The sequence below is a fragment of the Schistocerca gregaria genome, chromosome 3, assembly GCF_023897955.1.
Source record: "Schistocerca gregaria isolate iqSchGreg1 chromosome 3, iqSchGreg1.2, whole genome shotgun sequence".
Classification (NCBI taxonomy): Eukaryota; Metazoa; Arthropoda; class Insecta; order Orthoptera; family Acrididae; genus Schistocerca; species Schistocerca gregaria.
The window spans coordinates 682,594,209-682,622,113 of record NC_064922.1 but is presented as its reverse complement, the minus strand read 5'-3'; the positions used below and the strand labels follow the sequence as shown (position 1 = coordinate 682,622,113).

Genomic DNA, 27,905 nt, shown 5'->3' with positions numbered 1-27,905 from the left:
CCAAGGTAGAAGCGACTCTCATCGCTGAAGACGACACGTCTCCATGCGTCTCCCCATTCACGCCTGTCGCGACACCACTGGAGGCGGGCTGCACGATGTTGAGGCGTGAGCGGAAGACGGCCTAACGGTGTGCGGGACCGTAGCCCAGCTTCATGGAGACGGTTGCGACTGGTCCTCGCCGATACCTCAGGAGCAACAGTGTCCCTAATTTGCTGGGAAGTGGCGGTGCGGTCCCCTACGGCACTGCGTAGGATCCTACGGTCTTGGCGTGCATCCGTGCATCGCTGCTGTCCGGTCCCAGGTCGACGGGCACGTGCACCTTCCGCCGACCACTGGCGACAACATCGATGTACTGTGGAGACCTCACACCGCACGTGTTGAGCAACTCGACGGTACGTCCACCCGGCCTCCCGCATGCCCACTATAGGCCCTCGCTCAAAGTCCGTCAACTGCACATACGGTTCACGTCCACGCTGTCGCGGCATGCTACCAGTGTTAAAGACTGCGATGGAGCTCCGTATGCCACGACAAACTGGCTGACACTGACGGGGGCGGTGCACAAATGCTGCGCAGCTAGTGCCATTCGACGGCCAACACCGCGGTTCCTGGTGTGTCCGCTGTGCCGTGCGTGTGATCATTGCTTGTACAGCCGTCTCGCAGTGTCCGGAGCAAGTATGGTGGGTCTGACACACCGGTGTCAATGTGTTCTTTTTTCCATTTCCAGGAGTGTATATGTACCCTGTGTTCGTCCGAATGTTCATTTCATTAGCGTAGTGTGCAAAAATTGGAACTTCCGCTTTATCTGTTACATATATACTGATGTATAACGCATGTATTAAAAATACATGCTGCCTATGTCCGTCCGAACGTTCATTATAGACTACCGCGTAAAAATTTGTTGTAAATCGGCCATTGACTTTTATATATATAAAATTGTAAAACTGATTTTTTGTTGTAATGGAAACATATGATAGCTGAGCTGTCAAACTAAATGCAATACCTTTTTCAGCTTTCCTTTTCACACCATTACCGTCCACAATTACGAACACAACAACAAACAAGTCAACCGAATTGGTCGAGGCTTTCTCAAGTGATGATCGTTCAAAAGTGGTTATAATTTCAGATTTCTTCCGGTGGATTTTTCTAAAACTTTCTTTCGAGCGAACCCAGTCTTGACAATTACGAACACAACAAAAACAAAGAGCAACTAATTCTGTCGAACCTTTCTTAATTGATGATATTTCATACATGCAGTAATTGGTGTTAATTTCCGAATTTCCGTTGGATTTTCCATAAATTTTCTTTCATACAAACGTAGTCCTAACAATAATCAACACACAAAAAAACCAAATCGGTCAACTTGTTTTCAAGTGATACGAAATATATAAGGAAATTGATTTTTATTTGTATAGATTATAAATGAATCGCTTATTTCGGAAGGGCCGTAAGTCCACTTTTATGACTTTTGTGCTAGGTTCATTTTTTGTTGTTTAGGGGTCGACTCACTTTGATTATGGAAAGGACCTCCGCGTTTTATCATACAGCCTAAATATACAACGAAGAAATTCTCATAGATTTCAAAAGAGCTATGTCCAGGTCATAGGCAGCTTTTTCTCTCAACAATTCTGAAAAATAATTCTATGTACTTTACTGAAGTGCTGGGACTGTCAGAAAAGGTAGGAGAACGTTACGATAAGGCATCTATGATTCGTTTCAAAGTCATTATTGTAGAGCAAGTAGTAGAATAGGGTATTCTGTCCTCATAGTACCTTATATTCTATTAATATGAGTGAATCAGATTCTGTAGTTGTACCTATGTATAAGAAAAACAGGAGGAAAGATGTAGGTCATCCTGGGCAGTACGAACAAGATCTTTACCTTCAGAGACTAACACAGTCAGAGAAAGTAAAACGATGTAGACCAAGGGAAGAAAAAAAGTCGAAAAGCAAATTCTTTAAATTATCATCGCATGGTGGGAAGAAATCTCATCTAAATTTGCAGACATGGATTTCTAAGGTTATTTGCAGTTGGCGAAAACAGGGTGAGAAGAATAAGACAGCTACTTCTGCTTGGAAAAGCCCTAAAGATGAAAGAGAAAAGTCGAAGAACGGAAATTCAATATCACAACCTGACTCTACCAAATTTCGTGGGAACATATCATTTCCGACGAAATCGTGTCAATATGCTGATAAAATGTCCCTTTACTTAATCGCTGATTTGAGTAGAAACATCATGTCCGAACTTTTCAAGGGAGTGACTCCCCTTTCTCTTGTTAAATACAAATACTATGTGAAAAATTCAAATTCAAATTCATTTCGTATGGCCACAGGCAGATGCGTGCTGTGAATGTGAGCAATTAATGATGAAAATTAGAAACAAAAGTTTTAATGAGATATGTCAACGGACTGCGTTTTGTGATTTCATGGTGGAATTTTATACAGCTTTGACTGTAAATGAAAAGCTGTGCAAAGAAAATAAACTTATTTTGAGTCTGAGCTTTGATTTCAAGCAAAATCTTCATCTACCAAGAGTACTTGCTCAAGATTTATTTTATCTGCAGCAGCTAACGGTTGATGTTTTTGGAATTTACTATTTGAAAGACAATACGGCACTTCATTACCTTTATCACGAAGTTGTCGCCCACAAAAGTCCTAAAAGCGTATGAACTTTGTTGTATCACTGCCTCACAACGTGCGTCCCCCAGGACATAAAAATTGAAAAATTTCAGAAAAAGGAGGTACTCTTCCCTGTCAGTGGACGGACACTCTTTCTTACCGTCTGACTGAGCTTTTGGCAAATCAAGAGATCACTGCGAAGAATTGGATTACGCTGAACTGATCATATCATCGAATGCAATACGACAATTCCCTGTAAAGGTTAACTCAGCAGATGAAATCTTGGGCTCCAAGTGACTTTATATGAGGACAACTCAATTGTTAGAGGCAGTTACATCACGAAGGGTCTTGAAAGTAACATTCTGTGTTTCATCACTTCATCATTTTGTCTTTAATGATGAGCTTTTGGGACCGTAACAGCCAGCAGTATGATCAATGATTTAAATAACCACTCATACAGATTAGGACTACCTGGAGTTTCTCGATCCAGCGTCAACTTCCCAGCTGTTCGAGCCTATTCATATGACTACATTCCTATCAACGCAAGGTATATGTTAGATATAAATAAGTAGGCTGCTAACATAGTGCAGGAAGCACACATACTAGAATTCTGCAATACTGCTCGTCAGTGACCAGTTGCTGCAGGAGCGCCGGACACAGAAGATGTTTGATTTGTGATTTCCGGTATTGGTAAACAGTTTGTTTTTCATGAACAGATATTGTGAATTCGTTAGACATTCTCACTAACATTTACTTACATGCTCATTAAACGGTTTGTTTGTTTAATGTAACGGTTTTAAGATTTTTATTTCTCACTTCATTTAGAAAAGCCCTATGCCCAAGAGAAATATTCACCTCTGGTCAATAAATAGACATAATATTTGAGTATATGGTTACTCAGAATAATTGTTCGCAGAGGTGTCTCTCACATGGTCACTGCAAACATGTAAGAAAATGCCCCGCAAAATATTAAAACAGTGTTTTACACTTTTCTCAGAACTATGTCAGATGGACATAGAGCCCTTCTGAAATAAGCGATTCAAATTTCAATTCGCGTTGCCAGCTATGATGAGTTCAGTGCTAGCGGGGTAAACAGTGGCCTCAACTCGTATTAATCTCAGCAGCTGCGCCTTAAAGCGGCTATCTGAGATAATAATCTAACTGTTGTTTTAAACATTAATATCTGATGACCTTGAAAATTGGTTCCCGCTCATCGCTCGTAATAACTAAGTGTTTCAACAGCTTCTAAAAATGGCAGTTGACTGTATACCTTTTATGAAACATGTACACCGAAAGATGTGAAAGAAATTACCTCAAAGATTTGTCACCTTCGTGAAATATTTGCACAAACAATTATTCTAACATAATAGATAAACAACGATAAATGGAAGTAACTTACATTTTCAGATTAAGTTCAAATGCTTCTGAGCACTATGGGAGTTATCATCTGAGGTCATCAGTCCCCTAGAACTTAGAACTACTTGAACATAACTAACCTAAGGACATCACACACATACATGCCCGAGACAGAATTCGAACCTGCGACCGTAGCAGTCGCGCGGTTCCGGACTGAAGCACCTTGTACCGCTCGGCCACCGCGGCCGGCTTCAAATTAAGTGCAGATTTCTGCGTAGATGTGTGCCTCCTCCTTATTAATTTTCTCTCCTGACTGCTTTTTTAACAATGTGATATAAAACTTGAATTTTTGACATTAGCTCAGTCTTCAAGACTGCACGTTTCACAAAACATTAAAATGAATCAAGTAGTAGCCTTGAATATAAATTGTGTTTAAAATAATATTGTTGGAAAGTGTTTATAGTTCTTATTCTCCCTTCTCAGTTCCTCTACAACGTGAAATACACAATAGATGGGCATTTATATATCTAAATTTCATACTGAAGACCATACCTTGGTGTACTAGTTCCTGATACCGTGCTTGTCACTCGGCCTACCGCGTCACTAGGGGCAGCCACAGACCGCCTTCCATCCAGACCCGGACCGCGCCGGGTGTGCTGTTGACAGCAAGTGAGTCCGGGGAGGGGCACCTCTTCCTTGCTGAAATGTTCCACGCATACGGAAAGGCTGAAAGCCTATTCGTGGGGCAACATGCTTACACAACAGACTGTAAAGTATTCTGTCTTCAACATACCTTGTAATTCTTTTACATCGTTGCCGTTCTCGACACTCTTAGTTTCATACTACTTTAGCCTTTAACAGTTATCTGATAAATTTGGAAATTGATTTGCGTGTAATTATAACACTATCACTAAAATATTTTTTTTTTTTAGATTTGCGCCTGATGTACCAAAATAAATACTAGCGACGAGTCGTGGTTATGAAAATGGAAATGAGTGTTTGGCGTCATTGGCCGGGAGGCCCTTGCGGGGCAGGTCCGGCCGCCTTGGTTCAGGTCTTATTACATTCGACGCCACATTGGGCGATCTGCGCGCCGGATGGGGATGAAATGATGATAAAGACAGCACAACACCCAGTCCCTGAGCGGAGAGAATCCCCAACCCAGCTGGGAATCGAACCCGGGCCCATGGGACGGCAATCCGTCACGCTGACCACTTTTTTTTTCTTTCTTTCTTTATTTTGTTCCGTGTTGTTAGTTGCGTTTGGTCTGGGCGGACGTCATATGACATCCGTTCAAGTTTATCGTTGATTCCTTTACTCAGACCACTCTGCTATCGGGGCGGACTGTGCAGTGGTTAAATTGACAATGCAATAGTGCAGCCGTTTGGGAATTGAAGACAGCAGTTACGCTCCACTTGATGCAGAATAAAACTCATCGTCATATCGAAGATTCATTTTATTTCAGAATTTGTAAAGTTAGATTTTGCAGCAAATAGTGATTGTGGGGACGTCCGAGATGCTCCCGTCAGCTTTTCAGTCGGTACAGACATCGCTCTTGACAGGCGTCTAGCCCCCGCCCCCTTCCCCCTTTTTCTCCTTATCTTCGCAGCTCACACAATTCCTAACAAAAACAAAGTAAGGTGCGAGATCAAAACTTAATACTCAATAGTAAATGTATGACTCCATACTTGATGGTGTTTCGGGTTTCCTGCCCAACCCCAGTATCGATGTTAACGCACAGTCAAAGACGCTTGTGCAGTCCACTCAGCAAGTTTTCAAGTGGATCGGGACATGGTAACTACACTCCTTGATTGGTTGCTATTCATCAAGTTAAGTAGAACATCGCATCATCCGCCTCAGTGCTGACGTGTGCTAGTGCAGCTGTAGGGGAACGTCCGCCTTACAAAAAGGAGGAATATAGTAGCAGTATCACGGAACTATTAATGTTAGTATTGTTTATTAATAGAGAAAACAAAATTCATAACGCATGTTCTTGAAGGTTACATATTTCTACACATTACTAGAATTGTTTTTATAGATAAAGTGTGCAGGCCCATTAACGTGACCACCAGTCAAAAGCCTGGATTACAACATTTTGCTACGCGAACCACTGGGAGATGTGCAGGAAGGGAGTCAACGAGGATCTGGAAGGTATCGACAGGGCTGTGGAGCCATGCAGACTCCAGTGACGTGGCCAATAGCGCTAGGTTTCTCGGCTGAGGATCCTTGACGCGAGCAGCCCGATAGAAGAGATCTCTCAGATTTTCGACTGGGTTTAAATCCCGACAGTTTGGTAGCCAGTGACGAACTGCAGACTAACTTCGTGCTCTTCGAAACACGTACGCACACTGCGAACTGTGTGACACATTCCATTGTCCTACTACTAGACACAATCGTGCCAAAGAAAAGCCGCAAGGATACCTGGGTATTTATGCTGATACATTGTGTCTTCTGGAATAACGAAATTATCGCAGGATGTTTGCTTTTAGACGTTTCACGTCGTACACGCAAACGTCCATCTGTCCGATGCAGCATAAAACGTGATTTATCTGGAAAGGCCACCTGTAGCCACTCAGTGGACACACAGTTGCGTTCATCACTGATTAACAGCAGTCAGCATGGGCAAATGAACCAGCACCTGCTGGGGAGACCGATGCGGAGCAACATTTGTTGAAAGGTCGTGACGAGATATTGTTGGTAGCCCCTTGGTTTATCTGGGCGGTCAGTTGCTCAACAGTCGTCCGTACACATCTCCGCAGCCATCATTCGCCCCTGTCATCCATGGCCTGTGTGCACCATAGCTCTCTCGGTGCCAGTTTCGGACAGCGCCAGTTTGCCATGCATGGTGTACTTTAACCACCGTGGCACGCGAACAGTTTGGAAACTTAGCCATTTCGAAAGTGTTTCCACTCCTAACCAGAAAGCTGGACGTCAGATACATCGCACCGTTTCCGCATTACAACAACGACTGGACTTTCTTCCACTTCCACTTCTTATACATTGTGTTACAAAAAGGTAGGCCAAACTTTCAGGAAACATTCCTCACGCACAAATAAAGAAAAAATGTTATGTGGACATGTGTCCGGAAACGCTTAATTTCCATGTTAGAGGTCATTTTAGTTTCGTCAGTATGTACTGTACTTCCTCGATTCACCGCCAGTTGGCCCAGTTGAAGGAAGGTAATGTTGACTTCGTTGCTTGTGTTGACATGCGACTCATTGCTCTACAGTACTAGCATCAAGCACATCAGTACGTTGAATCAACAGGATAGTGTTCGTCACGAACGTGGTTTTGCAGGAAATGCGGAGTTGGAAGATGCCCATTTGAAGTATGGATTAGCACTGGTCAATATCCGTGGCGCGGTACCCTTGTACCGAGACAGATTTCCAGAACGAAGGTGTCCCGACAGGAAGACGTTCGAAGCAATTGATCGGCGTCCTAGGGAGCACGGAACATTCCAGTCTATGACTCGCGACTGGAGAAGACCTAGAACGACGAGGACACCTGCAATGGTCGAGGCAAATCTTCGTGCAGTTGACGATAACTCTAATGTCAGCGTCAGAGAAGTTGCTGCTGTACAAGGTAACGTTGTCTACGTCACTGTATGGAGAGTGCTACGGGAGAACCAATTGTTTCCGTACCATGTGCAGCGTCTGCAGGCACTATCAGCAAGTGATTGGCCTCCACGGGGACACTTCTGCTAATGGTTCATCCAACAATGTGTCAATCCACATGTCAGTGCAAATGTTGTCTTTACGGATGACGCTTCATTCCAACGTGATAAAATCGTAAATTTTCACAATCAAGATGTGTGGGCTGACGAGAATCCGCACGAAATTGTGCAATCACGTCATCAACACAGATTTTCTGTGAACGTTTGGGCAGGCATTGATAGTGATGTGTCGATTGGGTCCCATGTCCTTCCACCTACGCTCAGTGGGGCACGTTATCATGATTTCATACGGGATACTCTACCTGTGCTGCTAGAACATGTGCCTTTACAAGTACGGCACAACATGTGGTTCATGCACGATGGAGCCCCTGCACATTTCAGTCGAAGTGTTCGTACGCTTCTCAACAACAGATTCGGTGACCGATGGATTGGTAGAGGCGGACCAATTCCATGGCCTCCACGCTCTCCTGACTTCAACCCTCTCGACTTTCATTTATGAGGGTATTTGAAAGCTCTTGTGTACGCAATGCCGGTACCAAATGTAGAGACTCTTCGTGCTCGTATTGTAGACGGCTGTGATACAATACGCCATTCTCCAGGGCTGCATGAGCGCATCAGGGATTCCATGTGAACGAGGGTGGATGCATGTATCCTCGCTAACGGAGGACATTTTGAACATTTCCTGTGACAAAGTGTTTGAAGTCACGCTGGTACGTTCTGTTGTTGAGTGTTTCTATTCCATTATTAATGTGATTTGAAGAGAAATAATAAAATGAGCTCTAACATGGAAACTAAGCGTTTCCGGACACATGTCCACATAACATATTTTCTTTCTTTGTGTGTGGGGAATGTTTCCTGAAATTTTGGCCGTAACTTTTTGTAACACCCTGTATACACTCCACTGCTAGTGCTGCCACCTGCCGTATATGTGTGTGATTATTTCTCGATGGCGTCGAATACAGGCAATGGTGGCATTAAAGTGAATGGACCGAGTCTTTATTGTTGGTTTTAAGAGGCGATTTGCATTCTTTTCCTCTTTTTCTATGAAGCTTTCTTTTATATCTTTTGCATCTATTTGAGTTCAGGAGTTGATACGCGAAAGAAAATGGAAAGGAATCATGCAAACATTCCTAAACTTAAAAATTGTTTGCTTAAGGAAAAAGATACACTCATCCAAAAGGACTTTTTAAGGCAGTACATATCGTATTTATTCTCTGAGTCTCGCTTTCTTCGTGACTGCCAAGGAGCGAAAAAAGTTGTATTTTACCCCTCACACAAATGGATCTCTTTTACCGCTGTAGCAGTTCTCAATTAAAAAACAATTTATTTGAATTCTTATTTATCGAAATGCACACTTTTTCTTTGATCAGAGAACGGGATATCTTCGATGCCATGTACTATAGACCGTCACCGTCAGAATGCATGGTCGCTGTTCACTCTCGTTTCTTTATTGTTTAGGAGCTGAATTACAGTCCAAGGAGATCTAACAAGCTTTGCTTCAAATTTCTCTGTGTTCCGAACTTCGTTTCTAGCCGGCCGTCACTAGATGGGCTCTGTCGTTAGCGACCACTCGGAACTAACCGTTTGTTACACCAGACTCAGTCTCACGAAGGTTGCTTCTACGTACTCTCAAAATGGATAGAAAGACAGGTATTAAACACCTGCTGCTCCGGTGTTTCCGTTAAGCCAGTCAGCATGCCAGTCTACAGTGTGTGACAAAACGGTGTGGCCTAATTTGCGAAAACATTCCTCACACATAGAGGAATAAAATGTGTTACATAGACCTGGGTTCCGAAACCTTTTATTTCCATGTCAGAGCTCATTTTCTACTTGTCTTCATAATCACAGTAATGATGGCAAATAAACAGAAACAGAATTATGTTCTCATAGTTGAAATGTTCATCATACCCTCTTGGTTACTTTTGGTTAGAAAGTACAGTAAGTTGTAATTGTTAGGTTCACCGTCCATTGCTTGATGTTTCAATAGAACAAAGATAATGTGACATGTGACTCACTTCATTCCTTGTGTTAACATGCAACTACTCTATCCACTAGCAGCAAGCATCTGGCATCAACTGTTTGGTGTTCATCGCTGTCTTGGTTTCCGGTACAGTGCAAATGCAGAGCTGGCAGTTACCCGTTTGCTGTGCGGATTAGCATGTGGTAATGGTCTTGTTGTTCAACGCTTATATCCGACAGGAGGTTTAAAGCAATTGATCGTCGTCACAGGAAGCAAGGGACATTTTAGCCTAGTAGTCGCGACTGGCACCTGCCTAGAAGGACTAGAACACCTCAGCTGGAGGAGGAACTTCATGCAGCTGACAACCAAACTGTCAGCATAAGACAACTAGCTGCAGCCAGTGATTCTGACCACGTGAATGCAGAGTGCAACATGGAAACCTGCTGCACACGCACTGTGCACAGCGTGCGCAAGCACTATCAGCTGCTGATTCTATGTGAGGGGACACTTCTGAGAATTGTTCATTAATAGAGTGTCAACGCTCACTTTACAACAAGTATTCTGTTCATGGGTGAGGTCTCGTTTCAGTGTGAGGAGATTGCAAATTTTCAGAATCAGCACGTAGGGACTGTGAAGAATCATCACATAACTGTGCAATCACGACATTAACAAATATTTCCTGTGAACGTTTGAGTCACCATTGTGGGTGACTGTTAAGGGCTTCATGTTGCTCTACCCACGCTCAACGAAGTAACGTACCACGGTTTCTTAGAGATTATTCTGCTTGTTCTGTTAGAACGTGTGCCTCTGCGAGTGTGACAAAATGTGTACTTTTTGTACGATGGAGCTCCTCAGCTCAGTGTTAATGTTCATAGCTTGCCAATAACAGATTCCGTGGCAGATGTTGGGTAGAGGTGTATCTTTTCTTTGGCCTCCAAGATCTCCGGATCTATACACACTTGACTTTTATTCTTGGGGACATTTGAAACCTCTTGTGTACAAAACCCTAGTATAAGATATATAGAGTCCTCGTGCCCGTACTTTGAAAGACTTTGAGACAACTCCCAATTCTCCAGAAATACATCAGCGCATAAGTTAACGCTTATTAGGCATCTGGATACTTTGAGTAGTCACAAATACCAATTTTTTCAAATGTTTTAAATATTTATGTGGTTGCGTCATTGATTAATTAAGGACGAGATTGCGATGTATCGAAGTTTTAATGTAAAGTTACCGAATCATTAAGTAGTTTATAACCATATTATACAATTATAGCTGTCTCAATAACTTGTCAGCTATTACTCAAATAAATACATTAAAAAAGACTAGAAAAACTATAGTACGGAAAGGTGCGTTATTACAGAACTGTTGTCAAACCTTCGTTGAAATGACGCTTGGTATATTGTTTGCACTTCTGCTATGAAGTGTCCCTTCGTCCGATGTAAATCTAATTGTTAAATCAGCTTCACTCACTTATCAATGGTTTTGTGTAACACTACCATAAATGTTGCTTAATTTTACGCAATAATACTGTCGCACACTCAGTTGAATATTGATAACTTGAATTTCAACTGCTAAAGATTACGCTCGAGTATTAACGGCTTCACCCTTCTCATAAAAGATCTTAGAGTTTCGTTCTATCAAATGTGGGCTGTCCTCTTGCCTGATCTCCAAGTGAGCTGTGAAAACGATTTAAGTGCCAAGTTGGAGCACAAAGCTCCAGCCAGGGGAGTTCCTTATGTTAAGACTGAGAACCTTTTACTATTTACTGAGCTTTCCTTCTCCTTAACTTCGGTTCCCAGTAGCTACTGTCATTTCGCATGCAAGTGTAGCGTCCATCTCGCTCGGCCGGAGAGCAGAATTCCTCCGCTTTCGCTTTCACGGCTTTAATACCACAGCCATTGTGCGGAGAGCTCCCCACTGCGTAAGGAAACAGAATACGAATTTTCAATAGGCTGGCCGACAGGGGAATGCAGAGGCCTTCGACTGAAAGGGCAGCGGCGGGTCGAATGGATTCTTACCGCACCGCACCGCAGCGCATTCGCAGCCTCTCCAACTTTACCCGTAACAAGCCGTGAAAAAAACGAGCCAGCATTCCGCTTTTTCATCTCGATATTGGAAGCTACAGCCGCATTTATAAAAGTTCACCACTTCTTTTCTTCTGGCAGTCTAGGAACAAAGTTACGCCTTTCATTCCGAAGTAAACTTACAGCTAGAAGTGTGGCAGATACTCTCTCTCTCTCTCTCTCTCTCTCTCTCTGCTGCTTCCTTTACGCCAGATACACGGTCGAAAGCGGAGAATAAATTTCGACCCAGGCGGCTGAATTTGCCGCCTGTTGTGCCTCTCCACCAGAAACTCGCCGAACCTGTTCTTCTCTTTAGTCCTGAAAACAAACGTGCTGTCACCGTTTTCTTCCATAGAACTTTTATAATCTTGCCCTGTATTTTCATTGTATCGTTCCCCGTCTTCTTCATGGAACACTTTGTTAGAATCAGAAAGTTTCGTGAATTTTCCAGACATCCACTTAGCGCTCTTTTTGATATTTCGTATCTTAACAGAAAGAAAGATGAGGAAATGTTTCGCATACATTGAACATCTCCTCTTAAATGCTCATTGAACCGTAGGTACTCAGCGTCTTGTGAAGTGGGGCCTTAATGTAAATACGCTATGGGCGTCGTTATGTATAGTTTAATAATCATGACGTTGAAGTGAGCTTTGGGTGCAGAACAAGCTATTTGTCAACAGGAATTAACAATATAAAATTAAGAAACAATGGTCCAGTTACCTTACATTAGAAATAATGTCATTAAGTTACTTGTCTGTTTCGAAAGAAGCAGGTGTTTCATGAGTAATACAAACTTTCGATAAAGAAACTCTAAGAGAATTTTTTACAGTTCAAACATGCTGCGCATTTTTTCACTAATTCTTTCTAATTACCTCATGTAACTGATAAGAGCCGAGCGTTTCCACTACCTCAAAATTCTCAAATCAATTCAGAGAAGCCGGCCGCTGTGGCCGAGCGGTTCTAGGAACTTCCGTCCGGAACCACGGTGCTGCTACGGTCGCAGGTTCGAATCCTGCCTCGGGCATGGATCTGTGTCATATCCTTAGGTTAGTTAGGTTTAAGTAGTTCTAAGTCTAGGGGACTGATGACCTCCGATGTTAAGTCCCATAGTGCTTAAGGTTAAATAGAAATAACCATTACTACCTCTCAGGTAGGGCACAAAAGTAGGTGAAATAACTTTAAACTGTTTTACGAAATGGATTCGCCAATTGGATTGACATCATTTGTGTCTTACTTGAAAATATCAGCCGGACTGGGACGCGAACCCGGATTTTCCGCTTATCGCTTATCAATGATGTATCCGTGACAAGAAGGACTAAAATGGCGATAAACTGTCACTCCCTGTGCGGGACTCACGAAAGGTGCGAGCATAAGGGTTGTCGACGCCGTGACGTGTGGAAGTTTGGATCGGTGCTAGAGGCATGCTCAGATAGCCGAAGTTGTCAAGGCTACGGCCGCTCGCGATACCCAGGAAACACCAGTTAGATTCCGGGTCCGACATAGATTTTTATGTATCGCAAATGGGGACCACCAGAAACATGGGGCCCCCAACGAACTTGTGACGTCACGCTAGTTCCCTTGCCCGACATACATCGCAAACGCTCGGTTCCGTCCGCAGCCCACGGGAACAGTTACCCACAAAAATTCTAATTTTCGTCGTGTGTTATCGAGCCTTGCATGTTGTTAAGCGTGCTGTTAAGAATTATTAAACTTGTCTTAAACGGTATTTCGTTCACCGCCGGAGACATTCACTGGCTCTTACAAGACCTGCAACGTCACGTGCTGTGACGCACGCCGCAGGCACCCAATATCCCGTTGTCGCCAGTCGCAAACAGCTGACGTTAACCCAGATTCGCAAAATACGAATCCATTTCCTAATATTTACCTTTGCTGCAATCCCCAGAACAATGTCAGTGCACGTACATGCAAGTCTGAAAGGCAAAGTAGACACTACATAAACACAGAGACACTACACAAACACAGATAGTGCAACCAACAATGATATCTCATATTTGTTATATAACCGTCATCCGGTCTCGTAAACTGACATACGGCCCCTCCATATTTGCATCCAGTGACGCCTGTGGACTGATGAATACACGGTGGCCGGTCGGTACCGTTGGGACTTCATGGCCTATTCGGGAGGAATTAAGTGTTTTATCTAGTAGTCAATAAGTAGCCACAATTAGTCACAATCGCAAAATACACTAAAGAGCCAAAGAAACTGGCACACCTACTTACTATCGTGTAGGGCCGCCGCGAGGTTTTCAGCAGTACCGCGACATGACGTTGCATGGGCTCGACTAATGTCTGAAGCAGTCTTGGAGGGAACTGACACCATGAATTCTACAGGCACCCGCAAGAGTAAGAGGGGCTGGAGTTCTCTTCTGTACAGCAGGCAGCAGCGCATCCTAGGTATACTCAATAATGTTCATGTCTGGGGAGTTTCATGGCCAGCGAAAGTGCTTAAACTTAAAAGAGCTGCACTATAGCAGTTCTGGGCTAGTGGGGGGTCGCATTGTCCTGCGGAATTGCTCAAGTCCATCGGAATGCACAATGAAGGTGAATTGATGCAGCTCATCAGACAGGATGCTTACGTACGTGTCATCTGCCAGAGCCGTATCTACACGTATCAGGGATCCCATATCACTCCAACTGCACACGCCCCACACCATTACAGAGCCTCCGCCAGCTTGAACGGTGCCCTACTGACATGAAAGATCCATGGATTCATGAGGTTGTCTCCATACCGGTACACGTCCATCTACTCGATACAATTTGAAACGAGACTCGTCCGACCAGGCAACATGTTTCCAGTCATGGACAGTCCAATGGCGGTGTTGACGGACCCAGGCGAGACGTAAAGCTTTGTGTCGAGCAGTCATGAAGTGGCATTCGGCTCCAAAAGCTCATATCAATTATGTTTCGTTGAATGGTTCGCAAGCTGACACTTGTTGATGGCCCAGCACTGAAATCTGCAGCAGTTTTGAGGAAGCGTTGCACTTCTGTCGCGTTGAACGGTTCCCTTCAGTCGTCGTTGTTCCCATTCTTGGAGGATATTTTTCCGGCCACTGTTTGTCGGCGGTTTGATGCTTGTAAGTAGGCTGTTTAGGTTTTTTTATTGGTAACGCCGCCGCCACGTAGCGCTCTGAAAATCACTGGCTGTGCTGTGTGCAGTCTGTGGCTGGTTTGCATTGTTGTCTGCCATTGTAGTGTTAGGCAGCGGCAGCTGGATGCTAACAGCGCGTAGCGTTGCGCAGTTGCAAGTGAGCCGCCAGCAGTGGTGGACGTGGGGAGAGAGATGGCGGACTTTTGAAATTTGTAAGAATGGATGTCATGAACTGATATATATATTATGACTATTAAGGTAAATACATTATTTGTTTTCTATTAAAATCTTTCATTTGCTAACTATGCCTATCAGAAGTTAGTGCCTTCCGTAGTTTGAATCTTTTAGTTAGCTGGCAGTAGTGGCGCTCGCTGTATTGCAGTAGTTCAAGTAACGAAGATTTTTGCGAGGTAAGTGATTTGTGAAACGTATAGGTTAATGTTAGTCAGGGCCATTCTTTTGTAGGGATTACGAAAGTCAGATTGCGTTGCGCTAAAAAAAATATTGTGTGTCAGTTTAAGCACAGTCTTTTACAATTTTTCAAAGGGGACGTTTCATGCTTTACCGGATTCCTGATATTCACTATACACTCGTGAAAAGCTCATACGGGAAAATCGCCACTTGATCGTTGCCTCAGAGATGCTGTGTTCCATCGCTCGTGTCTCGACTATAACACCACATTCAAACTCACTAAATTTCTCGATAACCTGGCATTGTAGCAGCAGTAACGAATGTAACACTGCGTCGGCCAGTGCCGTATTCTGACAGTTTACATATCTCTGCATTTGAATACGCATGCATGTACCAGTTTCTTTCGCGCTTCAGTGCATTTAGGGGTGAGTTAAGGTGTAGAGACCTCTAAGTGTCAGTAAATAGAATGCTGACTGAACTACGATAACGGAACCCTCAAAAAATTTAATTTATCTACGACTCGGCTTGCTTACAAATCTCAAATTCGAACGGCCCTTAATAATCGTCAGTCTGCGACCCTTACAAAGGCAGACAAACATTTTAAAAGATAGCGTGAAGTTAGACTCAATGTTCATCGATCTTTCTGATGTGAGATAAAATAAAGACATCGTATATCCAGCTAAGCCTTACTCTTAATAGTACGTCCTACGACGAGTATTACCTAACGGCTACCACATACCTTCGTAGAGGACGAAACGTACAACGGTCACTTAATTAACCTCGATTTGAGTGCTCCCAGCTATAACCCTGAACTTCAATCGTGGGCACATAACGCATGGAAGAAGAGTTGATAGAAAAAGGATGGGAGAGCACAAACTGTCCCACACTGCTCTCCTCGCTTCGATGAGCGTAGTTTAAGGATGTGTTAAGCATTGCTATTATGCCAGTAATGAGGCTTCCCTTTCATCACGGATAGATATCCAGCCAAATCCACAGGATAGTCATCAGAGACCCCTCAGCTTGGACGTACGATGCACTATAACAAGGTGAAATAAAACCCACATTCTTTTGGTGTGTGTGGTATGATGGTCAGCAAGTGATTTTGGTCAAGAGAGTATGGAAACTGAAAAACTAATTTCCCACCGTCATCACCACTGTCCTCGCACCAGACAATACAACAACCCACAAAATAATCGTAGATTTTACTTTTTAGAGTTTGTCTTCACGGATAATTGATTGTCTACGGAACGCTTCTCTACCATACCACCGACTTACTGATAGGCTATAGTACCATATTTCCTTGTTGCTTACTCTTTCCATTTCGGAAGCTATCGTATAGCCAGAGGATAAAATTGCAAAATGGCTCTACGTGAAATGTATTTGTGTTCTTCTGCACCTTTTCAGCCTCAGCAATCTAAATTAATCGTGTTTATTGGCCAGTACCACGACGTGTTAAGAATTATCTGTTATCAGTAATGAGGAGTTGCCGAAGTGAGATTAGTGAAAAGCTGAACATCAGATTTGATTTTTTAATTTTTTTATTTTCAATTATGGTAAGGACTATGGGACCAAACTGCTGATGTCATCGGTCCCTACGCTTACACAGTACTTAGTCTAACTTAAACTAACTTATGCTAAGGACAACACACACACCCATGCCCAAAGGAAGACTCGAACCTCCGACAGGTGGAGCCGCGCGAACCATAACAAGGCGCCTTAAACAGCACAGCTACCCCAATCGGCTCAGATTTGATGCCACAAAGTACTGCGATAGGACAAATTATGGAACGACCACGAGAAATCGTTGCGTGCACAAAAATGCAGACATTAGCCAAGCTTGCAGACTGCGCTGTTGTACACTACTGGCCATTAAAATTGCTACACCAAGAAGAAATGCAGATGATAAACGAGTATTCATTGGACAAATATATTATACTAGAACTGACATGTGATTACATTTTTACGCAATTTGGGTGCATAGATCTTGAGATATCAGTACCCAGAACAACCACGGCCTTGATACGCCTCGGTATTGAGTCAAACAGATCTTCGATGGCGTGTACAGGTACATCTGCCTATGCAGCTTCAACACTATACCACAGTTCATCAAGAGTAGTGAATGGCGTATTGTGACGAGCCAGTTGCTCGGCCACCATTGACCAGACGTTTTCAATTGGTGATAGATCTGAATAATGTGCTGCCCAGGGCAGCAATCGAACATTTTATGTATCCAGAAAAGCCCATACAGGACCTGCAACATGCAGTCGTGCATTAGCCTGCTGAAATGCAGGGTTTTGCAGGCATCGAATGAAGGATAGAGCCACGGGTCGTAACACATCTGAAATCTAACGTCCACTGTTCAAAGTGCCGTCAATGCGAGCAACAGGTGACCGAGACAGGTAAACAATGGCACCCCATACCATCACGCCGGGTGATACGCCAGTATGGAGATGACGAATACACGCTTGCAATATGCGTTCACCGCGATGTCGCCAAACATGGATGCGACCATCATGATGCTGTAAACAGAACCTGGATTCATCCGAGAAAATGACGTTTTGTCATTCGTGCACCCAGGTTTGTCGTTGAGTACACCATCGCCGGCGCTCCTGTCTGTGATGCAGCGTCAAGGGTAACCGCAGCCTTGGTCTCCGAACTGCTGCTGCGAACGTCGTCGAACTGTTCGTGCAGATGGTGTTGTCTTGCAAATGCCTCCATCTGTTGTCTCAGGGATCGAGGCGTCTCTGCACGATCCGTTACAGCCATGTGGATAAGATGCCTCTCATCTTGACTGCTAGTGATACGAGGCCGTTGGGATCCAGCACGGCGTTCCTTATTACCCTGCTGAACCCACCGATTCCATATTCTTCTAACAGTCATTGGATCTCGACCAACGCGAGCAGCAATGTCGCAATACGATAAACCGCAATCGTAATAGGCTACAATCCAAACTTTATCAAATGGCTCAAATGGCTCTGGGCACTATGGGACTAACATCTGTGGTCATCAGTCCCCTAGAACTTAGAACTACTTAAACCTAACTAACCGAAGGACATCACACACATCCAAGCCCGAGGCAGGATTCGAACCTGCGACCGTAGCGGTCACGCGGTTCCAGACTGAAGCGCCTAGAACCTCATGGTCATACTGGCCGGCTACTGCATTGTCAGAGCTAACTGCATTCCAGTGCGGGCAAACTGTTGTGCTCGAATGGTGGGTGCTTCCGTAACCGAAGTAGCCGAAGTGTTCGGTGTTCCTAGACGCACTGTACCCAAAATTTATACCGCATGCAGAGAAAGTGGAAAAACATCATCTGCAAAGTCACATAGTGGACAACAGTGCTTGTTGAATTCCGTGACAAACGATCATTGAAAAGGATTGTGACGAAAAATCAGAGGACGACAGCTAAAAAAAGTCATTGCAGAACTGAAAGTTTCACTCTCCAATACCGTCCACACAAAACAGCACGAAGGGAGCTCTATAAGCAGAAAGCTGCAGGCCGCACTAGAATTCCATAACCACTCATCAGTTATGAACAAATACTGATAACAGGAAAACGTGATGCCGAAGCTATAAAACACTGTGGAGCAACGGAAGATTTTCATTTGGTCGGATTAGCCTTGTTTCACACTGTGCCCAACTTCTGCCCACGTTCGAGTCTTTTGAGTGAAAAATGGGTTCGATGATATTTCTCACAGCCATATCGTGCAATTTCGTAGATCCCATAGTTACTCTCCAAGGTCACATTACCTCCAAAAATCATGCGACTGTTTTGGCTGATCGCGGTCATTCTATGGTACAGGGTGTGTTTCCCAATTGCGATGCTGTGTTCTAAAACAGAGTCCCTGCTTATAAACCTTGCATCCTCTAGGACTGGTTTTGAGCACAAGGATGAATTGTTACATCTCCCCGAGCCCGACAGTCATCAGACCTTAATATTATTGATCCACTGTGGTCTATTTCTCACCTGTGTCATTGTTACCTAAACCTGCCACTATTTTGGTGGAACCATGGTGTAATATTCCCTTGAAAACGAATTCAAAACTGCACGAGTATAGGATGTGATGACCTGAATCATAAAATTAATTATGACATGGGCACACCCTCAATACCCAAGCTAAATTATTGTAGGCAAACTGATTAACTAAGGCAACGAAATTTTAAACTCCTATTTGGGGCTCCATTACTGTAAGTAACGGATTAATTAACATAGTGGAACGTCAAGGTCCTAACTCTGGGTCCTAAAGGGAGGAATTGTTTGGTATCAAAAATGTAAATATTTAACCTGCTATAAAAGCAAGATCTGAATGAGCACATTGATTTATTCCATAGATATGCATCTGACTATCTGACAATAAACGAATGGAAAAATACAAAAACTGACCATGAGCTTCAACTAAAGTGAATCTTCGGTTGACAAAGTTACTTCAAAAGTTTGAAATGGGCATCTTTAACGGCAACTGATGTTCTGAAATAGCTATGATTTTCCTACTGTTGATCGATTACGGTGACTCCTTGTCTGAATGTTAAATTGGAAAGAAGGCATGACCTGCCAATAGACTCATGGAAGCTGAACAGTTAATTGCAATGCCCAGACTGATTCGTGATTATGAGTTATCAGCACAAGACGAGCAGAGCGCTACCTCCCTCTTTACCTCTCTGAAGTACAAAGCTGGGATCGCTCTCAACTTAGGACCAACAATCGGCTGCTTCAGTGGGGTCTGCAGCCTGCCTAGGCGTGCTGAGCCCCACGACCTACATCGGGGTCCTGTGCTGTCTGTCCATGACCACCAATCATTTTACAGATTATATCTACCTGCCAATAATGTAATTTCTTATTCAGCAAAATATCCCACTAAGAAGGTGCAGCATGCTAAAATACTCCAATGACTTCTCTCTCATCCCCTTTTCTATTAAAAATCATCTCCCTATGTGATCTGACTTCATGAAATCGCATGAATTCTACAAAGTGACAAAGTGACACTTTCACATCCACCACTAACCATGCTTCCCATGTTCTGGGAAAGTCAAAGAACTGTTCCTGAAGCTAGCCACTAATTCTGGAGCATCTTCATTATATTTTGGAAAGATGGAGATTTCAACTCCTGAAGGCACATTTCCTAGAAGGGACAATACGTCAGCCTCCTGCTGATACAAGCTCTCCTCAGCTGTCCAGAGTGGAAAGATGCATAAAACTGAAAAATAACTGCAGTCCCCCAGGGAGCCGCCCGGCTACGCAATTTTCACCCTAAAGAAGCTTCTCTCTCTACCTGCGAAATGGTGTGGCTTGGTTTCCACAAACACCTGCTATCCTATGCCAGACCCCTCATCACCTGTCCTCAGTTCACTGTGAGCGTGATTCCCTAGCTCTCCCAGAAAAGCAGGTCATCCCCGTTCTCAAGAACGGACGTCGAACAGATGTGCAGAACTATAGACCTATATCTCTAACGTCGATCAGTTGTAGAATTTTGGAACACGTATTATGTTCGAGTATAATGTCTTTTCTGGAGACTAGAAATCTACTCTGGAGGAATCAGCATGGGTTTCGAAAAAGACGATCGTGTGAAACCCAGCTCGCGCTATTCGTCCACGAGACTCAGAGGGCCTTAGACACGGGTTCACAGGTAGATGCCGTGTTTCTTGACTTCCGCAAGGCGTTTGACACAGTTCCCCACAGTCGTTTAATGAACAAAGTAAGAGCATACGGACTATCAGATCAATTGTGTGATTGGATTGAGGAGTTCCTAGATAACAGAACGCAGCACGTCATTCTCAATGGAGAGAAGTCTTCCGAAGTAAGAGTGATTTCAGGTGTGCCGCAGGGGAGTGTCATAGGACCGTTGCTATTCGCAATATACATAAATGACCTGGTGGATGACATCGGAAGTTCACTGAGGCTTTTTGCAGATGATGCTGTGGTGTATCGAGAGGTTGCAACAATGGAAAATTGTACTGAAATGCAGGAGGATCTGCAGCGAATTGACGCATGGTGCACGGAATGGCAATTGAATCTCAATGTAGCGAAGTGTAATGTGATGCGAATACATAGAAAGATAGGTCCCTTATCATTTAGCTACAAAATAGCAGGTCAGCAACTGGAAGCAGTTAATTCCATAAATTATCTGGGAGTACGCATTAGGAGTGATTTAAAATGGAATGATCATATAAAGTTGATCGTCGGTAAAGCAGATGCCAGACTGAGATTCATTGGAAGAATCCTAAGGAAATGCAATCCGACAACAAAGGAAGTAGGTTACAGTACGCTTGTTCGCCCAATGCTTGAATACTGCTCAGCAGTGTGGGATCCGCACCAGGTAGGGTTGATAGAAGAGATAGAGAAGATCCAACGGAGAGCAGCGCGCTTCGTTACAGGATCATTTAGTAATTGCGAAAGCGTTACGGAGATGATAGATAAACTCCAGTGGAAGACTCTGCAGGAGAGACGCTCAGTAGCTCGGTACGGGCTTTTGTTAAAGTTTCGAGAACATACCTTCACCGAAGAGTCAAGCAGTATATTGCTCCCTCCTACGTATATCTCGCGAAGAGACCATGAGGATAAAATCAGAGAGATTAGAGCCCACACAGAAGCATACCGACAATCCTTCTTTCCACGTACAATACGAGACTGGAATAGAAGGGAGAACCGATAGAGGTACTCAGGGTACCCTCCGCCACACACCGTCAGGTGGCTTGCGGAGTACGGATGTAGATGTAGATGTAGATGTAGACCCAGCACTAGACTGAATGTGAGAATGCTAATCAAGACAAGAAACAACAAAGGAGTCAGCACATACAGTCGATGGGGTCATATTTGCTCTTCAAACCTATTGTTAGATCTTGCCTTCTCATTATTCTCTAGTTAAATTAAGTATCATACTGAATTAAAAGAGACATTCCGATTTTTCTTTTCCACTTTGTAGCTATAGAGAACCTTTACTTGTCCAATCCGAGACGGCTGCAAGCTGCGTACCAACTATTTGCCCTCACCTTATTAGGCACAGTAATGTGTTGTTCCCATCTAGATCCACATCTATATACATAATCCGCAAGGCACAGTATGGAGCATGGCGGAGGGTACCCTGTACCATTTGTAGTCATTTCCTTTACTGTTCTACTCGCGAACACAGTGAAGGAAAAACAAGTATCTATATTCGACTGCATACGCCCTGATCTCTCTAATCTACCCTTTTGGTCCTTAACGCGAAACATACACTGGTGGCAGTAGAATCGTTCTGTTCTCTGCCGCCGGCCGGGGTGGCCGAGCGGTTCTAGGCCCTACAGTCTGGAACCGCGCGACCGCTGCGGTCGCCGGTTAAAATCCTGCAACGGGCATGGATGTGTGTGATGTCTGTCCTTAGGTTCGTTAGGTTTAAGAAGTCCGAAGTTCTGGGGAATGATGACCTCAGAAGTTAAATCTCATAGTGCTCAGAGCTATGTGAACCATTTTTTTTTCTCTCCCGGCGTTAGAGAATGACTACAAAACGATTCTACTGCCAGCAACGTACTCGTGAGTTCTCCAAATTATGTCAATAGTTCTCCTCGTCTTGTCTCCCTTGATACCCATCTGAGTGCTCAAATCATCTCTGTAATACTTCACATTGTTCGAACCTACCGGTGACAAATCTAGCAGCAATCCCTGAACTGCTTCGATGTCTTCCTTTAATCCGACGTGTTTCAGATACCAAACACTCGAACAGTACTGAACGATGGGTCGCACTAGTTTCCAGTATGCAGTCTCCTTTACAGATGGACCACACTTTCCAAAAATCTCCCAATGTACCAAAATCGAACACTCGGCTTCCCTACTACAGTCCTTACGTGCTCATTCTATTTCATATTGCTTGCAACGTTATACCTACATATTTGATCGATATTACTGTCAAGCAACGCACTACTGTTGCTGTACTCAACGACTCATTTTCAGACACTCCAACATCATCAGCCAACAAGTGCAGACTACTGTTCATGCTGTTCGTCCTACCGTTTATGTACCAGGTGGTTATAAGTAAACTTTCCCTGTTTGACATATTATAACGCGGAAACTAATTAACATAAGAGTACCAAACATGTTAGCATGAGTGACCATAGTATTTGGTTCATGATTTCCATGCGTCACAGTGCCAACGTCCAGTTCCAACTACGGCTAGCAGGTGCCGTGATCAGTCATCGTGATTTATAGTCTCACGCACCTGACCAGTCGCCGTGAACTTGTTGACGTGTCAACATGAGCTTCGACAAAAGAAGCAGGGCATTATTGGTGAAGCTGTATTATCAAAACAACAGCTGCACTTCCAGAATATCGCCGGCTGAAAGGATTACGGAAGGGTCCTCTTTCTCCACCTGCTGTGCAGAGCATAATGAACAAGCTCGAATGAACTGGAGAAGCAGCGTCGCTCCGGGAGGAGGCCGACGACAGGTTGCACCACAGGTGGTTGATCAAACTGCTGTTGCTTTGGCAGACAATGCTGCACGCAATTCCCAATCAGCAGCTCGGGGTATCCGTGCGGTCTCAGGCGTCCTGCCGTGGTTCGCGTGGCTCCTCCCGTCAGAAGTTCGAGTCTTCCCTTGGTGATGGGTGTGTGTGTTGTCCTTAGCGTAAGTTAGTTTAAGTTAGATTAAGCAGTGTGTAAGGCTAGGGACCGATGACCTCAGCAGTTTGGTCCCATAGAACTTAAAAAAAATCTCAGTTATCAGGTACTGCGCATGCTCGGTCACAAAAGTTGAACATCCCATGGTGTAGTGTACAGTCTGTACTACGAACCATTCTCAAATGGTATCCGTAAAAGATCCGTCTCGTACAACAGCTTGCACGACAGGAAGCACATCGACGTGTTAACTTCGTTCTCCACTTTCTCGCAAGAATTGAAGTTGATGAGGGCTGTCCCTGGACAGTCCTATGGACAGACGAAATTAATTAGTCTCTGACAGGTGAGGTGAACATACAGAATTGCCGAGTGTGGGGATCTTCACTCCAGGTCACAGTGCATGAAGTTTCTATGTATAGCGAACGTGTCACACTATGGTACGGCTTCATCATTGGCCCATTCCTTTTTGAACAGGTTGGACCTCAAGCACCAAATACGTGCAGTGTGATTGGCCAGCGCTACTGAGATTGCTTCGCCAGCATGTCATACCTCCCCTACAGGAGAGGCACTGGTGTCAACAGTTTTCAGGGAAGATGGGGCCCCACGGCACATCGCTCGTGAAGTTCATTTGCTACTCCGAAGTACATTTGGAAACGATCGAATTATCAGCCGATCGTTTCTAAATGCTTGGCCTGCACGGTCACCTTCTCTCACTTCCCGTGATTTGTGGTTGTGGGGCTATCTGAAGGACAGGGCTTACCAGGGGAACATTCACACTTATGATGATCTGAATCGCAACGTATCAAGAGCAGTAGCCAGCATACATGCTGTGCAAAACGCAATAGTGTGCTTCCAGACTCTTCTGGACACTGACGGGCGCTACATTGACACTCTTTTGTAGCAGTAATGTTGGTTCAAAATGGTTCAAATGGCTCTGAGCACTATGGGACTTAACATCTGAGGTCATCAATCCACTAGAACTTAGAACTACTTAAACCTAACTAACCTAAGGACATCACACACATCATGCCCGAGGCAGGGTTCGAAACTGCGACCGTAGCAGTGGCGCCTAGAACGTCTTGGCCACCTCGGCCGACGCAGTAATGTCACCGTATGTAATATGTAATGGTGTGATGTACCGTAGTAGCACATTACAAGTGTTCCAACTGAATTGATTCTGCATTATTTCTCTTCCTCACGTCCTTGACTGTAATCCTACCAAGTTTCGTACACGAAAAGTAATTAGTTTACGTATTATAAGGCAGAGAAAGCTTTTGACAATGCTGACTGGAATACTCTCTTTCAAATTCTGAAGGTGGCAGGGGTAAAATACTGGGAGTGAAAGGCTATTTGAAATTTGTGCAGAAACTAGATGGCAGTTATAAGAGTCGAGCGGCATGAAAGGGAAGCAGCGGTTGGGAAGGGAGTGAGACAGGGTTGTAGCCTGTCCCCGATGTTATTTAATCTGTATATTGAGCAAGGAATAAAGGAAAGAAAATAAATAATCGGAGTAGGTATTAAAATACATGCAGAAGAAATAAAAACTATGAGGTTCGCCGATGACATTGTAATTTTGTCAGCAAAGGACTTGGAAGAGCAGTTGAACGGAATGGATAGGGTCTTGAAAGAAGGATTTAAGATTAACGTCAACAAATGCAAATCGAGGATAATGGAATGCAGTCGAAATAAGTAGGGTGATGCTGAGGGAACTAGATTAGGAAATGAAACACTTAAAGTAGTATAGGAGTTTTGCTATTTGGTGAGCAAAATAACTGATGATGGTCGAAGTAGAGAGGATATAAAATGTAGACTGGCAATGGCAAGGAAAGCGTTTCTGAATAAGAGAAATTTGTTAATGTCGAGTATAGTTTTAAGTGTAAGGAAGTCATTTCTGAAAGTATTTGTATAGATTGTAGCCATGTATGGAAGTGAAACATGGACGATAAATAGTATGGACAAGAAGAGAATGGAAGCTTTCGAAATGTGGTGCTACAGGAGAATGCTGAAGATTAGATGGGTAGATCACATAACTAGTGAAGAGGTATTGAATAGGATTGGGGAAAAGAGGAGTTTGTGGCACAACTTGACAAGAAGAAGGGACCGGTTGGTAGGACATGTTCTGAGGCATCAAGGGATCAACCATTTAGTATTGGAGGGCAGCGTGGAGGGTAAAAAATCGTAGAGGGAGACCAAGAGATGAATACACTAAGCAGATTCAGAAGGATGTAGTTTGCAGAAGGTACTTGGAGATGAATAAGCTTGCACAGAATAGAGTAGCATGGAGAGCTGCATCAAACCAGTCTCAGGACTGAAGACAACAACAACATTCTAACGCATTAAATAGTGAAAGCGTAATTATATCCAACTTGTATATAGAAAATAACAATGGTCCTATCGCACTTCCCTAGGGCACTCCTGACGATACCCCTATCTCTTAGCCGGCCACTGTGGCCGAGCGGTTCTAGGCGCTTCAGTTCAGAACCGCGCTGCTACTACGGTCGCAGGTTCGAATCCTGCCTTGGGCATGGATGTGTGTGATGTCCTTAGGTTATCTAGGTTTAAGTAGTTCTAAGTCTAGGGGACTGATGACTTCAGATGTTTAGTCCCATAGTGCCTAGAGCCATTTGAACCATTTGAACCCTATCTCTGATGAACACTCGCGGTAAAGGTTTTTGGTTTTCACATATTTATGTGCTCCACTTGTAGATGAAGAAAATGAATTCTTATACCTACGTATGTGACGATCGCTAAGGAGACGGTGCGATGCATGCAAAGTGTGCGGTGCGTGTGTCCTGTAAATGTGATATTGCTGGCACGCTTGTTTCACGCTGTGAACTGGCGTGACGAGTCAGTTTACGGTACTGTGCGTTGCAGCGACGTGCGGCTTCAGAGCGAGTGAGGGCGTGTCCTACAGCGGCGGCAGCGCAGGCGGCGACGGCGGCCGGTGTGCGGCGGCAGAGCCCGCCGGGAAGAGCGGCCGGCGCTGGCGGGCGGCGCGCGCGCGCCTGCCCTGGGGCGGCTTCCTGCAGAGCTGGTGGCGGCTGCTGGGCCACGCGGCCGCCGTGGCGGCGTCCGCGCGCGCCCTCTCCGCCTGCATGGCCTACATCGGCGGCTCGCGCTGGCTGGGCGCGCTTCTCGGCCGGCCGCCGCCCCCCGTCGCCCACGGCGGGGACGCCGGGCCGGACCCCGTGGCGCTCGCCGTCGCCGTCGTGCCCGCCCTCCTCTGCGCGCTAGGCCTCGAGGTAACTCTCCCCAGAGTTCTGTGTACAGAGTAGGGCAGCAAAAACAGGCCACCTCACATGTGTCCTCAAAGAACAAACACACTGAAGAGCGGTTTTCTCTTGTATCTACAGCTACATCTACACTCCGCAAGCCAGCTTACGGTGGGTGGCGGGGGATACTTCAGGTACATTTATCCTTACCTATATTTCATGTTCCATTCACGTGCTGACACAGGGAGTAGTAGAACTGAGCTGAAGTGTGAGTGGTTAATACACCTCAAAGTTTTCATTTAATGAAATATCGAAAACAATTTTACACTGAATTTCTTTAAATAAAAAACACTGATATTAAAATTGCAACATTCAATAGAGAAGCATACTGCTAGCCCCTGACTAAGGCCAAAATTTCATGGCGATTCAATAAACAAGAAAGAAAACAAAAATATTCAAAAACAGGTAACAGCCCCAAGGGGTGTGCACAAAACGTTAAATTATAGGAATTATAAAATTACACCAATATAAGTACAATTAGACAAAAACGCACTCACTAAATTACTATGACTCGCCAGGATAGCCGAGAGCGCTAATGCGTTACTTCCTGCACTCGGGTAGGCGCGCCGGCCCCGGACCGAATCCGCCCGGCGGATTAACGACAAGCGCCGGTATGCCGGTCAGCCTGGATGTGGTTAGTAGGCGGTTTTCCACATCCCGCTAGGTGAATACCGGGCTGGTCCCCAAGTTCCGCCTCAGTTACACGGCTCACAGACATTTGGAAACGTTCTCATTGTTTCATGACTTACACTAGACGCAGACAGCTGGGCTCCACTACTTCCATCCTGGGGGGTTCGGAATGGCGTCAGGAAGGGCATCCGGCCATCCTCTGCAATTAACACTGCCAAATCCGTCATA

At 44.5% G+C, this 27,905-nt stretch overlaps 1 protein-coding gene across 1 annotated transcript in view; it reads left to right on the top strand.

Annotated features, from left to right (window-relative positions):
• The window catches only part of LOC126355554 (uncharacterized), a 936,011-nt gene that overhangs the window by 604,630 nt on the left and 303,476 nt on the right, over window positions 1-27,905 (top strand). Inside the window, exon 4 of the mRNA XM_050005911.1 lies at window positions 26,650-27,017. Coding sequence (XP_049861868.1) covers window positions 26,650-27,017 — 368 coding nt within the window. The remainder of the gene's footprint in view (window positions 1-26,649; window positions 27,018-27,905) is intronic.